This window comes from Ursus maritimus, unplaced genomic scaffold (assembly GCF_017311325.1).
Source record: "Ursus maritimus isolate PB19 unplaced genomic scaffold, ASM1731132v1 scaffold_26, whole genome shotgun sequence".
Lineage (NCBI taxonomy): Eukaryota > Metazoa > Chordata > Mammalia > Carnivora > Ursidae > Ursus > Ursus maritimus.
Window position 1 is genome coordinate 1,098,938 of NW_024425119.1, and position 12,186 is coordinate 1,111,123.

At 48.5% G+C, this 12,186-nt stretch overlaps 1 protein-coding gene and 1 long non-coding RNA gene across 2 annotated transcripts in view; both read right to left on the bottom strand.

Annotated features, from left to right (window-relative positions):
* The window catches only part of LOC121105384, a 2,705-nt gene extending 206 nt beyond the window's left edge, over positions 1-2,499 (bottom strand). The window contains exon 1 of the long non-coding RNA XR_005837812.1: positions 7-2,499. This is a non-coding gene — a long non-coding RNA (uncharacterized LOC121105384). The remainder of the gene's footprint in view (positions 1-6) is intronic.
* IL17RA (interleukin 17 receptor A) overlaps positions 1-4,425 on the bottom strand; it is a 25,462-nt gene extending 21,037 nt beyond the window's left edge. The window contains exon 1 of the mRNA XM_040641982.1: positions 2,506-4,425. Within this exon, the coding sequence (XP_040497916.1) occupies positions 2,506-2,973 (468 nt within the window). The 5' untranslated portion in view covers positions 2,974-4,425. The remainder of the gene's footprint in view (positions 1-2,505) is intronic.
* Between the last annotated feature and the right edge of the window lie 7,761 nt (positions 4,426-12,186).

The window sequence follows — 12,186 nt, forward strand, 5'->3', positions numbered from 1 at the left end:
GGGCACCTGTGAGAAAGCCCGGGCAGGGGAAGGGCTAACCTGGAGACTGCTCAGGGAAATGCAATTATTTATGGTTTCTCCGATATCGATTTCTGTGGGGAACTCAAAAGTCATCTGGGTTTTGAGGTGTTAAACCCAGGAAGCCAGAAACACGGCTATGCCTGGTCTCAGGTAATCACTGCTTTTCAAGCAGAGCTGACCATTCATTCACTCATTCATTCACTCATTCCTTTGACTTCTATTCCACAAATATTTATCAAGCCCCCCCATTCTGTGCTTGCAGCACTGGGCCAGGAGCAGAACACACCTGCAGAAGGCTCCTCTCTGTCTTGGGAGAGTCACTGAGCACTAAATCCAGCCAGGCTTTGGAGAGGCATTTATTTTCTGGAAAGTGGTTCAGGTACACTTTGTGAGGGCTCATCTAGCTCTTTCTTGTGGAAGTGAGGAAACCCAGGTGCAGGAGCAGGCAGCCTAAGCTGCTGGAGCTTCCAGAGATTCTAGGTGGGGAAGTCAGGATGCAAATGCAGGTACTTTGAGGCCAAGTTTGTGGCCTTCCCTGCCCTCATGATATTATGCTGCATCACCTAAACACCAGTGGAGACAGAGAAATCTGAAGGGTGGTTTTAAAGGGACTAGTCCATGAAGCAGGGAAGCTGTCTGTCCATGGAGATGAGCTGAGCAGGCTGTGAGTCAGGTGTGAAGGGAGAGGCAAGGCTAGGGGTGGGGGAGAACGTGGGAGATCGCAGACAACTCTGGCCTTCAAGCATCTCTCTCCAGCCCTGCCTCTGTCCTGACTTTCAAGAGTGCTTCCCACTGAGCAATTAAAGTCGAACACTCAGTCTAGCTCTTACACCAGGCCACCATGGAGTCCCTAGTTCCCTTTCTAGCTTCTTCTCTCACTTCCCTGCCACACACACCCTCCACTGCATCACCCACCTTATCCTGCCCACCCAAGGGCCTCGGCTCAGCCCCTCTCTGCCACCTGCACTGCTCCACAACTGCTGTTTTGGAGGCTCCTACCAAATCCTCAGGGCTGCCCAAATGCCTCATCTGCCACGAAGAACATCCCAGCTGGAAGTCATTTTTCTTTTCCTTGGAATTCTGTACACGCTCTGGTCGCACAAAGAGCACTTGGTACAGGCTGCCTTGCACCACGGTTAGCACCTCCAAGCCTTTTCCCCTCCTAGATGATTTAAGTTCCTGGACATTAGAGTCCCAGGGGTGTTTCTTTATAGTATCAGTTCAGAGCAAGTAATACCGTATATTTTACAGGCACAGGGCAAACGGCCATCAAAAAATGAACACCGAATTCTCTAGGTGGAATAGTTCTACACCAAGTCTGTGGGAAGGATCTGCTGAGCATATATCCCCTGCTTTGCCTAAAAGCGGGAGTCACAAGACCATTTCCCAGCATCTTTCACGTTAAAAAAAAAAAAAAATCCTGCTAAATAGTCACTCATCCTCCACCCTCTTTTGGCAAATCCTCTGCAAAACTAGATAAGGAGAAATATCTCCTTGGTTGTTTCACATCCTCTGACTCAGATGCTGGGTCAGAAGTGGCGGGGAGGGGGCTGAGGAAACCAGAGAAAGTGGAGGAGAGAGGACAGCTTGGGGAGGGAGAAGTCGTGGAGGTGGGCACGGTGCTTTGCTGTTTCTTTTTTTCCCCTTAAGATGGTCCTCCACAAACGGCCACTACCCAACGGGTGGGTGTGTCACTTCCTGTGAGCACAGCAGGGGTACTACTAAGGGTACAAACTGGACCCTAGTGGGGGTGGTGGGAGCTGGAAAGGCGGTGTCTTAAACCTCTGCCCAATCCTCAGGGCTTCGCCCCCCCTCCCCCCGAGAGGGGTCGCCCGGAGCTAGCCGGCGCCCTCGGCACAACTGTCCCCCTCTCACCGCTCGGAGCCCTTAGCCCCATAGGCAGGCCGGGCTCGCGCGCAGAGCTCTAGGCCCGCGGGGTCCCTCCGGCGGAGCGGAGCCGAGATCCGACTGGGCCCCAGACTTCCGCACAGCCGCCCCCTAATCCGAATGTCGGGGGCAGGCGGCGCTCCTTTGAGGAGACGCTCTCGAGTTCCGGATGGGTCTCCCGGGCTCGAGCAGTGGCCTGCCCCGGCACCACGGGGATTCGCAGGGCGCACGGCGTGGAGGCCGCTCCGGTCCAGTCCTGCTTCCCCGAAGGGCCCTCCCCACTTCCCTTTCTAACCGACCCTGCCCCGCCTCTCTCGCCGGGCCCCGCGCCTCCTTCTCCTACCCTGAACCGTGGGGCCCCGGCGGCGGCGCTCCCGCCTCCGGCCCAGGACGCCGGGTCGGGTCGTTTTCCCCGAAAATTCCCTCTGCTCTCCGGTCCACCCCGCAACTCCCACCGCTCCGAGACTCCTCCTGAGCGTGCCCGCTCTTTGTGGCCGAGCCTCGGACCCGCTGAGACCCCCAGCGCAGACTGCCCGGCCCAGAGCACCCCGCTCGCTCTCGCCCCCGCGGCATCCCCGCGGCGCGTCGGGGTCTCACCTCCTGGGAGCAGACTGGCGCCGGGTGGTCCAGGAGCCGCGGGGAGGCGCGAGCCGGAGCCAGCCCGCTCAGCAGCAGGGGCAGTAGCAGCCGCCCCAGCGGGGGCCCCGGGAGGACAGGTGGCCCGCGGCGCGGAGTCCCCATGGCCCCGCACTGTCGCGGAGCGCTAGCAGCCCGCAGGTGGGGCGCCGCAGGAGAGCGGCCCTGAGCTTCTCCGTCGGCCGAAAAGCTCAGAGTTGGCTCTTCTTCGCTCGCTTCCGGCTTCCAGCCGCCCAGGGGGCGGGCCGCCGAGGGGCAGGGCTTGCGCCGGGACCCGCGCGGCGCTGGGCCCTCCTCCGGCCGTGCGTCCAGGTGCGCGCTCCTCCCCGCGCTCCTCCGCCAGGCCTGGGCTCCGGCGCGCGGGTTTCCCGCCGCAGGGGCTGCTGCGGTCTCCTGGCTCCCGGCCACCCGCCCGGTCGCACGTTTCATCCCCGCTCTTAGCCTCGAGCCGCGGCGCCCGACTTTGTCCCTTCCCGCTTTGCCCTCGCCCCTGATCAGCCTTCTCTTGGCTTTCTTCTCGGTCCCTGGACGTCAGGCCCCAGCTCGAGGCTCCAAGGAAGTTCGTTTTCGTAGTCCCTGTCCCTCTGTTCCCACCCCCTGGCCGCTCCGTGGTCTGGCTCTGCTTTCTCTGGCTTTCCTTTCTGTTCCTCGAGCACCAGCGGCTGCCCGCTCCGACGCATTTCTCGGTTGGGTCCCGGGGGAGGAAATGGGAGCAGTCATTTCCCGCATAGTCGGCGCCCACTCTGCGAGATTGAATTCCCGGGGGGCAGGCACCCGGTTTGGGCCCATTCTGCGTGCCCACAGCGCCCCAGCGCCCCGGACCGCCGCATTTCCCGAGACTTACTTCACGTCCGCTGGAGGACGCTCGCCCGGTGATCCCAGCTCCTAGTCTCCCGGACTGACGACCGGTCCTCTGCAACCAGCGCTGACTGCATGCTCTCACGTCCGGACCCCCAGGCCATCCATCCCAGGTCGGGCGCACGTCTCCCCTCTCCTGGCTCCCGCCAGGCCCCAGCCCCGGCTCGCGGCTTCGAGCCTCGGCCTCCCGGGTTCCACCCCACCCGCTCCTGGCACCTCTGTCTTTCGCAAACTGCTTCGTATTCCCTTCCTCCGTTTCCCTACACCCACCATCGCCTGCCTTTCCTTCCCGGTCAAGTCTGATCGCCTCGCCTGACCTTTGAAACGCACGGAATCAGATGCACTTCGCTTTTGCCAGAGTTTCGCCCTCACCCGGACCCGGATGGAGCTGCCAGGTCTGGGGCGGTGGATTTTCTCACTGTCCCAAGCAGCCGCCGCCCTTTCCCGCTGCCCACGGCCCCCTGGCTACCCTCTCTGCCAGACCCGGCCACCTGACAGGCCCCGGCTTGATTAGGCCTCAAGCTCCGTGGTCTCCGAACATCTTTACTTGTTTATTTCTCGAAGAATTCTGGAAAACTCTGCATCCTCTCACCCATTTTTAAGCTGACACCTGAAAGTTTTCATCCTGTACTCACACAGATGTAGAGGATATAAATGTTATTAAAATTTGACATTTGTAGTGGACAGCGTCCGAGATGGCTCCCATGATCCCGCGTCCTGGTAGTCACATCCTTTCCTATCTCCCTCCCCTTGAGTGTGGGGTAAGCCTCGAGCCTTGATTCCAGCAATAGAATATGAATAGAATAAGACAAACGTGTTGGGATGTCACTTACAGGATTAGGCTACAAAAGGACCATGGCTTCGGTTGTTCAGCCTCTTTCTGGGTTGCTGCAAGCTGCCCTGCGGAGAGGCCCAAAGTCAAGGAACTGAGAAAGGCCTCAATAGTCAGTGAGCAATGGAGGTCCTCATTTCATAATTACAAGTATTAGTACATAATTGGTCAAAATAATGTAAACACGATGCAAGTTTTGATAAGTAATTATTAAACATAATAAACTTATTTGTGAGATTCATTTCTTATGAAACGAATGGTTTTTTTCCTCATGTATCTTTGGACCAATACTGCTTATTCATAGAATGGGACTGCATTCAGCATCTTAAATATTTTACATGTAAGCCTTGAAAACGTTGTTTACATAGATAATTATGATACTAGTTTTGTCATAACTATGTTACTCAATTCTTTGAACCCCTTCTGAGTTACATGCCAAAAATCACATAGCCATCTGCCACCAAACACTTTCAGTGGTTTGGCAGCTGACAACTTGACTGGGTCCTCCTTTGGTTTTGGTAACGCACTATTTGGAACCCTCCTGACTTGAAAACAAAATGTCATTAGAATCCTGTTAGACACGAGTATTTGGGGAAGATTCTTTTGTGTAGTGCCTAGGAGGTTTTTATACACGTAGGGCTGGTGAGAGGTCTTCTGGAAGTGGGAGAAGCAAAGGTGAAAAAGAGGTGAGAAAGAAGAAGATACCACTCATACCTGACCCCTTGGCAGCTGGCAACTTCCCAGGCAGGTTAAGTTCTTGGAAGAGGACACAGAGATGTTGAGGTTCTAGAAATCCATTTCCTTCAAGCTGGGGTCAGCAAACCTTTTCTGTAAAGAGCCAAATAGTGAATATTTTAGGCTTTACTATATGGCCTCTGTCCCAGCTATTTCACTCCGCCCTTGGAGCACAAAAGCTGCCGTAGATAATATGTAAACTAAGGAGTGTGGCTGTGTTCCAGCCAAATTTCATTTATGGACACTTACATTTGAATTCCATATAATTTTTACATGTCCCCAAATATTCCTCTTTTGATATTCCCCTCCCCATTATTTAAAAATGTAAAATCCATCTCAGCTCCTTGAGTGGTAAAAAGCAGGCCAGATTTGGGCTGCAGGCTCTAGTTTGCTAACCCTTGTCCCAAAGCATCCATGGAGGCATGCCCCTTGAGAATGTGTATATATTCTAGTTTGAACTTGCCAGCCTGGTTTTCAACCCTGGCTACATATGACAATCCCATGAGATACTTTATATTTAAATTTAAATTTAAATTCAAGTTAGTTACATAGAGTATATTATTAGTTTCAGGGGTAGAATTTAGTGATTCATCAGTTGCATACAACATCAAGTGCCTTCCTTAATGCCCATCACCCAGTTACCCCATTCCCTCACCCACCTCCCCTCCAGCAACTCTCAGTTTGTTTCCTGCTTAAGAGTCTTTTATGATTTGGCTCCCTCTCTATTTTCATCTTATTTTATTTTTCCTTCCCTTCCCCAATGTTCATCAATTTAGTTTCTTAAATTCCACGTATGAGTGAGATCATATGGTATTTGTCTTTCTCTGGCTGATTTATTTCATTCAACGTAATACACTCTAGTTCCATCCATGTCATTGCGAATGGCAAGAGTTCATTCTTTTTGGTGGTTGAGTAATATGCCATTGTGTGTGTGTGTGTGTGTCTTCTTTATCCATTCATCTGTTGATGGACATCTGGGTTCTTTCCATAGTTTGGCTATTGTGGACATTGCTGCTATAAACATTGGGGTGCAGGTGCCCCTTTGAATCACTATGTTTGCATCCTTTGGATAAATACTTAGTAGTGCAATTGCTGGGTCGTATGGTAGTTCTATTTTTAACTTTTTGAGGAACTTCCATACTGTTTTCCAGAGTGGCTGCACCAGCATGCATTCCCACCAATGGTGCAAGAGGGTTCTCCTCTCTCCACATCCTTGCCAACATCCATTGTTTCCTAAGTTGCTCATTTTGGCCTTTCTGACTGATGTGAGGTGGTATCTCCTGTGGTTTTGATTTTTTTTTTTTTAAAGATTTTATTTATTTATTTAACAGAGAGACAGCCAGCGAGAGAGGGAACACAGCAGGGGGAGTGGGAGAGGAAGAAGCAGGCTCATAGCGGAGGAGCCCGATGTGGGACTCGATCCCGGTACGCCGGGATCACGCCCTGAGCCGAAGGCAGACGCTTTAACGACTGCGCTACCCAGGCGCCCCCTATGGTTTTGATTTTTATTTCTCTGATGATGAGTGATGTTGAGTATTTTTTCATGTGTCTGTTGGCCATTTGTATGTCTTCTTTGGAGAAATGTCTGTCCATGTCTTCTCCCCATTTCTTGACTGGATTTTTTATTTTTTGGGTGTAGAATTGGTTAAGTTCTTTATAGATTTTGGATACTAGCCCTTTATCTGTTATGTCATTTGCAAACATCTTCTCCCATTCTGTAGGCTGCCTTTTAGTTTCACCGATTGTCTCCTTTGCTCTGCAGAAGCTTTTTATCTCGATGAAGTCCCAATAGTTCATTTTTGCTTTTGTTTCCCTTGCTACCTGGGATACTTTAAAAACTACCAATGCCCAGCTTAGGCAGTTGAGTAGCTGTTTGGTGATCCAAGGCCTGGGTGAACAGGTTAATCCCGGGAGGCACTTTTAGATGTTTATAGAGAATAGCTCTTTGCCACTACAGCCAGATGTGGCAGGGGCATTTGACAAAGTGGGCGAGGTCCCTTTTGGGCTGGATGTCCTGTCCAGTGCCAGAATTCTTGGGCTTTTTCTCAAACACAACATTGACCACCTTCTTGGCCCCCTGCTTCTTCACAACAGCAGGTGCTGGGCCCCCCTTCTTCCCCTTTGCCTTCTTTCCTTTCGGCATCTTGGATAGCTGGAGGAGAGAGGAAACACCACTGCTCCTATTCCTGGATGATCAGAGAAGGGACAGAGTGGTTTTTGCCATGAGGAAGATAAGATAGAGTCAGAAGATAAGGAAATAGTTTCTGATTGACTGGTATTTGTCTCTCTATTATCTGCCTGTATTTTCTGCTAGTGTATAGTCTTAATGAAGGAAGGTCGGAGAGTCATTTTCCACCTGTGTCTAGAAGGCACCTATCTCAGAACAGATGATCAATAATATATTTTGAATAAACTAGTGAATAAATGTGTTCACTAAGGTTTCTTAAAGCCTGAGAGAGGTTTTTGTGTGTAGTAAAATTATTTATAATATTGGTGTTTTAATTATTACTTGCTTACACTGAGTTATGAAATTTTAGTCCCAGTTTTCCTCAAGCTTTTAAATTAAACTTACAAATCTTGCTAGTACATTTATTAATCTAGTAATATTCATTTAAAATAAGAAAAATCACTTTTACTTGTTCTTTGATTCATGTGCAGTTAACTCATAAATTTAAGATTAAATTGTCTTTAAACATTTAACACTACTCAAAACTTGATTAATTACATTTTCTTAGACATTTCAAACCATATCACAAATTTTATGCGTCGGCCTCTCTCAAACATTTCTTTTTTTTTTTTTAAAGATTTTATTTATTTATTCGACAGAGACAGAGACAGCCAGCGAGAGAGGGAACACAAGCAGGGGGAGTGGGAGAGGAAGAAGCAGGCTCATAGCGGAAGAGCCTGATGTGGGGCTCGATCCCAGAACACTGAGATCACGCCCTGAGCTGAAGGCAGACGCTTAACCGCTGTGCCACCTAGGCGCCTCTCTCAAACATTTCTAATGCTACCAAGTAGACTTATAAATTTAACAAACAAAGCATTTCCAAGCGTTTAAGCAAGACTTGCAAATCTAATTGTTAACAAACTCTAGGAAGTTATTGCAGTAATGGTTCATATCCTGTTTTGTTCAAACTTTCTTGAGTAATCCTCTTACACTTACTCTGAGTGTGGTCACTGGAATTGCTTTGACCAATGGGACGATAGCATATGTAACACACCACGGCTTGCTCTCTCTTACTGGATTTGGAATCCTTAGACTCCCACACGAGGAAGCCCAGGCTAATCTAGTGGAGGATGAGAGACCATGTGGAGCAGAGACTAACAGACCAATCAACCTTCCAACCACCTGACCTTGACCATTCAGCCTGACCATCAGCAGCAGCTGGAACCAAACAAGACCAGAAGAACTGTCCAATTGACCCACAGAGTGAAGAGAAATTATAAAAGAGAATTTACGTCACTAAGTTTGGGTGTTTCTTAATGCAGCAAAAACAAATTGATATTTAAGCTGGAATCCTTCTTATTTGTTATAGGCCTTTTCCAGCCAGTGTTTTCCCCCTGAAACCTGGACTGTCCGTCCTCTTTATGACAGAATCTCTTTCCTAGCTTCTGTGCTCCTGATTTGAGTTGATGAGGTAATGAACCCTGCATCCAGATTGTAACTAATTACTCTACTGCTTGATTGGATTCCACACCCTTCTAATATTTCTCTTTCTTTTATCAACTCTCATTTTAAAGTCATTTATAGATATTTCCCCAATGATCAATGGGGTCAGTTACCCTTCTAACTGTAGAGTTTGATCTTTTTCTTTATTTTATTAAATTAAAAAAAATTTTTTTTACCTGTTCTCTACACCCAATGGTAGGGCTCGGACTCACAACCCTGAGATCAAGAGTAGTGTGTGCCACTGACTGAGCCAGCCAGGAGCCCCAAAGCTTGATCTTTTTAAACAAATAAATGCATTTAGTTATTTCTTGACATAATAAACAATGTCAGCACAATACAATTAATATTAATACCAAGGTGATAAGAAAGAGAATAACACAATCATCATTAACATACTTTACAGAATGATCCTTTTCATGAGTTGAAATCTTCTCCTCGGGCACTTTATGCTTTTCCCCTTCTGGAATATCATTATAGGCTCATGATTTTTCTCAGATTTGTTCCTTTTTTAAAAGCTTTTTTAAAACCACGGTTCATTCAAGTTTCATACATTGCATGTGGCTGATTATCTCTTTACATCTAGAACAGTTCCTTCACCTTTTAAAAATTGACATTGAATATTCCACATTTTTATATTTGTCTGACAACTTCTTTGTAGTATCTCTTAGCATGATTTTTATTTATTTTTTTAAAGCTTTTATTTATTTATTTGAGAGTGAGACAGAGAGAGCACAAGTTGGGGGGGGGGCGGGCACACATGCAGAGGGAAAAGCAGACTCTCCGCTGAGCGGGGATCCCGATGCAAGACCTGATCCCAGGACCCTGAGATCATGACCTAGCCAAAGGCAGACACGCTTAACCACTGAGCCACCCAGGCACCCTCCGTGATTTTTTCTATTCCCTACAGTTCCTGTAAACTGGAAGTGAGATCAAAAGGCTTGGCTTGATTTGGGTTAAATTTTTTGGCCAGAATATCCCCCAGGCGATGCTGTGTATTTCATATGACATCACATCAGGAGATCCAATAAGGTCAGGTTGTTCCCACTGTTATTTTTTATTTACTTTGTAGTAGCTTTATTAAGGTATTCACAGATCATACAATTCACTTATTCAAAGTGTACAGTTCATGTTGCTCCGTCGTCCCAGGGCTGCATCACTACTCTTACCAATACTAAGTGTGGTCAACTGGTTGAGGTGGTGATTGCCAGAGAAGAGAGACATTTTAATTTACAAAGATTTCTTGAGCTCCCAGTCAAGCTCCACATGGGGCACTAGACTCAGAAAGGCCACGGGACTGAGAGTTTTAGGGGTTCCCCGTGACCTTGGAGAATGAAACCCTAGGGGGATTGTGAGGACAGAAGTCAGATCCCAAAAGAATGTGGGTGCTGGGGCTGTGGAGCTCCCACAGGGCAGACTTAATTTATGAGATCTTAAAATCACAGAAAAGCAAAGACTTGGGAGGTGGCTTGAAGGGGACCGTGTTGAGTGGAACTGGGGTGGCTGCCGCCCCTTTCCTCCACCTGCCGTAGACCTGTGTGTCTGTGCACTTTGCCCCACTGCTCATCGGCTGTAGTTCTGGGTTCGTATGGAGCAGCTTTACAGACAAGTTCAGGAAACCTGGAGCCTGGGTAAGAGCAGATGGGAGAAAACCAAGTTTGCCGAGCACAGACCAAGCACCGGGCCGGGCATGGCTCCCCCAGGCATGCCATTTAATCCTTACAGCACCCCACGAGGTGGGTACATCAGCAGAGCAAACAAGTTGGGAGAGATTACTAATTTCCTGTTGGTGGTTCTTATATGTTCCTGTTTTGATAGAAAGCATGTCTTTCGGCTTAGATTGGGGGTGTGGTGTGTATTTGCTTCTGTGGTGGTCTGTGCCGTCTTTTTTTTAAATAATATTTTTTATTATATTATGTTAGTCACCATACAGTACATCCCTAGTGTTTGATGTAAAGTTCCATGATTCATTAGTTGCGTATAACACCCAGTGCACCATGCAATACGTGCCCTCCTTAATACCCATCACCAGCCTATCCCAATCCCCTACTCTGCTCTGAAGCCCTCAGTTTGTTTCCCAGAGTCCACGGTCTTTCATGGTTCATTCCCCTTCTGTTTACCCCCCCTTCATTCTTCCCTTCCTTCTCCTACCGATCTTCCTACTTCATATGTTCCATAAATGAGTGAAACCATATGATAATTGTCTTTCTCTGCTTGACTTATTTCTGTGCCATCTTTTATTTACTTCCCCTGCCTCCTATAGATGCTATGATGGAGAGAAAGTCTGGGCTGTGTCCTGAAGGAGGGTCAGCCCTGCACATCAAGCCAGGGGTAGTGACATGAGTTCCTTCATCAGAGTAACAGTTGCGGTTCTCCCACATGCCAGCCCTTGTTTGTTGGCAAGGACCCCCATCGCTGCAGCAGCGGTATCCACTCAAACATACCATGCCAGGACAATGGTGTCTCCTGGTTAGGCTACATTGCTTGTAGCTGCACCATGCAGTTCTAGCACATTGGCTCACACCTACTATGTAGCTAGAAGACCTGTACACTATTCATGGGTCAGATGAAGACCTATCTGGGTCCTGACCTTGTGGGTGCATTATGAGGGGTAGAACAACATTCAGGATGTGTCCTGGCACTGTCACTGCTTCATCTTTAGGTGCTGGATCATGATCTCATGCCCAGAGCAGCATGGTGACATGCCTTCAATGTCCTGACTCCTTATAAACTACAAGTCCTCCAGGTGACATGATCTGCCTGCATATTTCAGTGGCTGGGGGGGAAGGGGTGTCCTTATTAGACAAGTGCAGAACTGTTGTTAAATTTGAGGTAGTTTGCTCTTTGGTTTCACCATAGCTCCTATCAGATAAGGAGTTCCCTTTGATGATCCAACTCTGGTCTTCTTGGCTCCTGAGCACTCTGTCATCCCCATTGTGATGGCCCTGGAATTTCTGTAGATATTTGGGTTGTGACCTCGTCTTGGCTGCTGTTTCAGAGACCACTGGGCTTATTGTCTGGGACCTCCATTTGTCAGAGTACACACTCCTATCATAGTCCCGGATCTTGGAGATCTCATTTATTTCTGGGGCAATGTGTGGCATGATTTTATTTAATTCAAACTAGGGCAGTGTGAAATACATCATCTTAAACACCTCTTTTGGCCAAAGTGGGTTACTACTTATTACTTACTTATTCAGCTCCTCCAGGCTCTAGGGGTGCCACAGAGAAGAGAACAAAGTCCTAATGTGAACTAGTGTTACAAACCCTCTGTTTTTTGTGTCTTCCATGAGGTGGTTTGGTGAGCGTTAACCACCTCTGGTGGGTGGGGCTACTGAGGGTTTCCAGGGCGGTTTCCTTATTGCACACAGGGTGGGCCTTTGCACTGACACTGCAAACTGGCACCACCTCCCTCAGCTTCCAGCTTCTGTCTCTTTCAACTGGTCTGCTTCTGTGCCAGTCGCTCCTTACTTTGCTCAGGTTCATGCGCTCTGACCTCTGGAATAAGGCAGTGAGGAGGTGTCCTTACATCCTTGCTCTGATCAAAGAC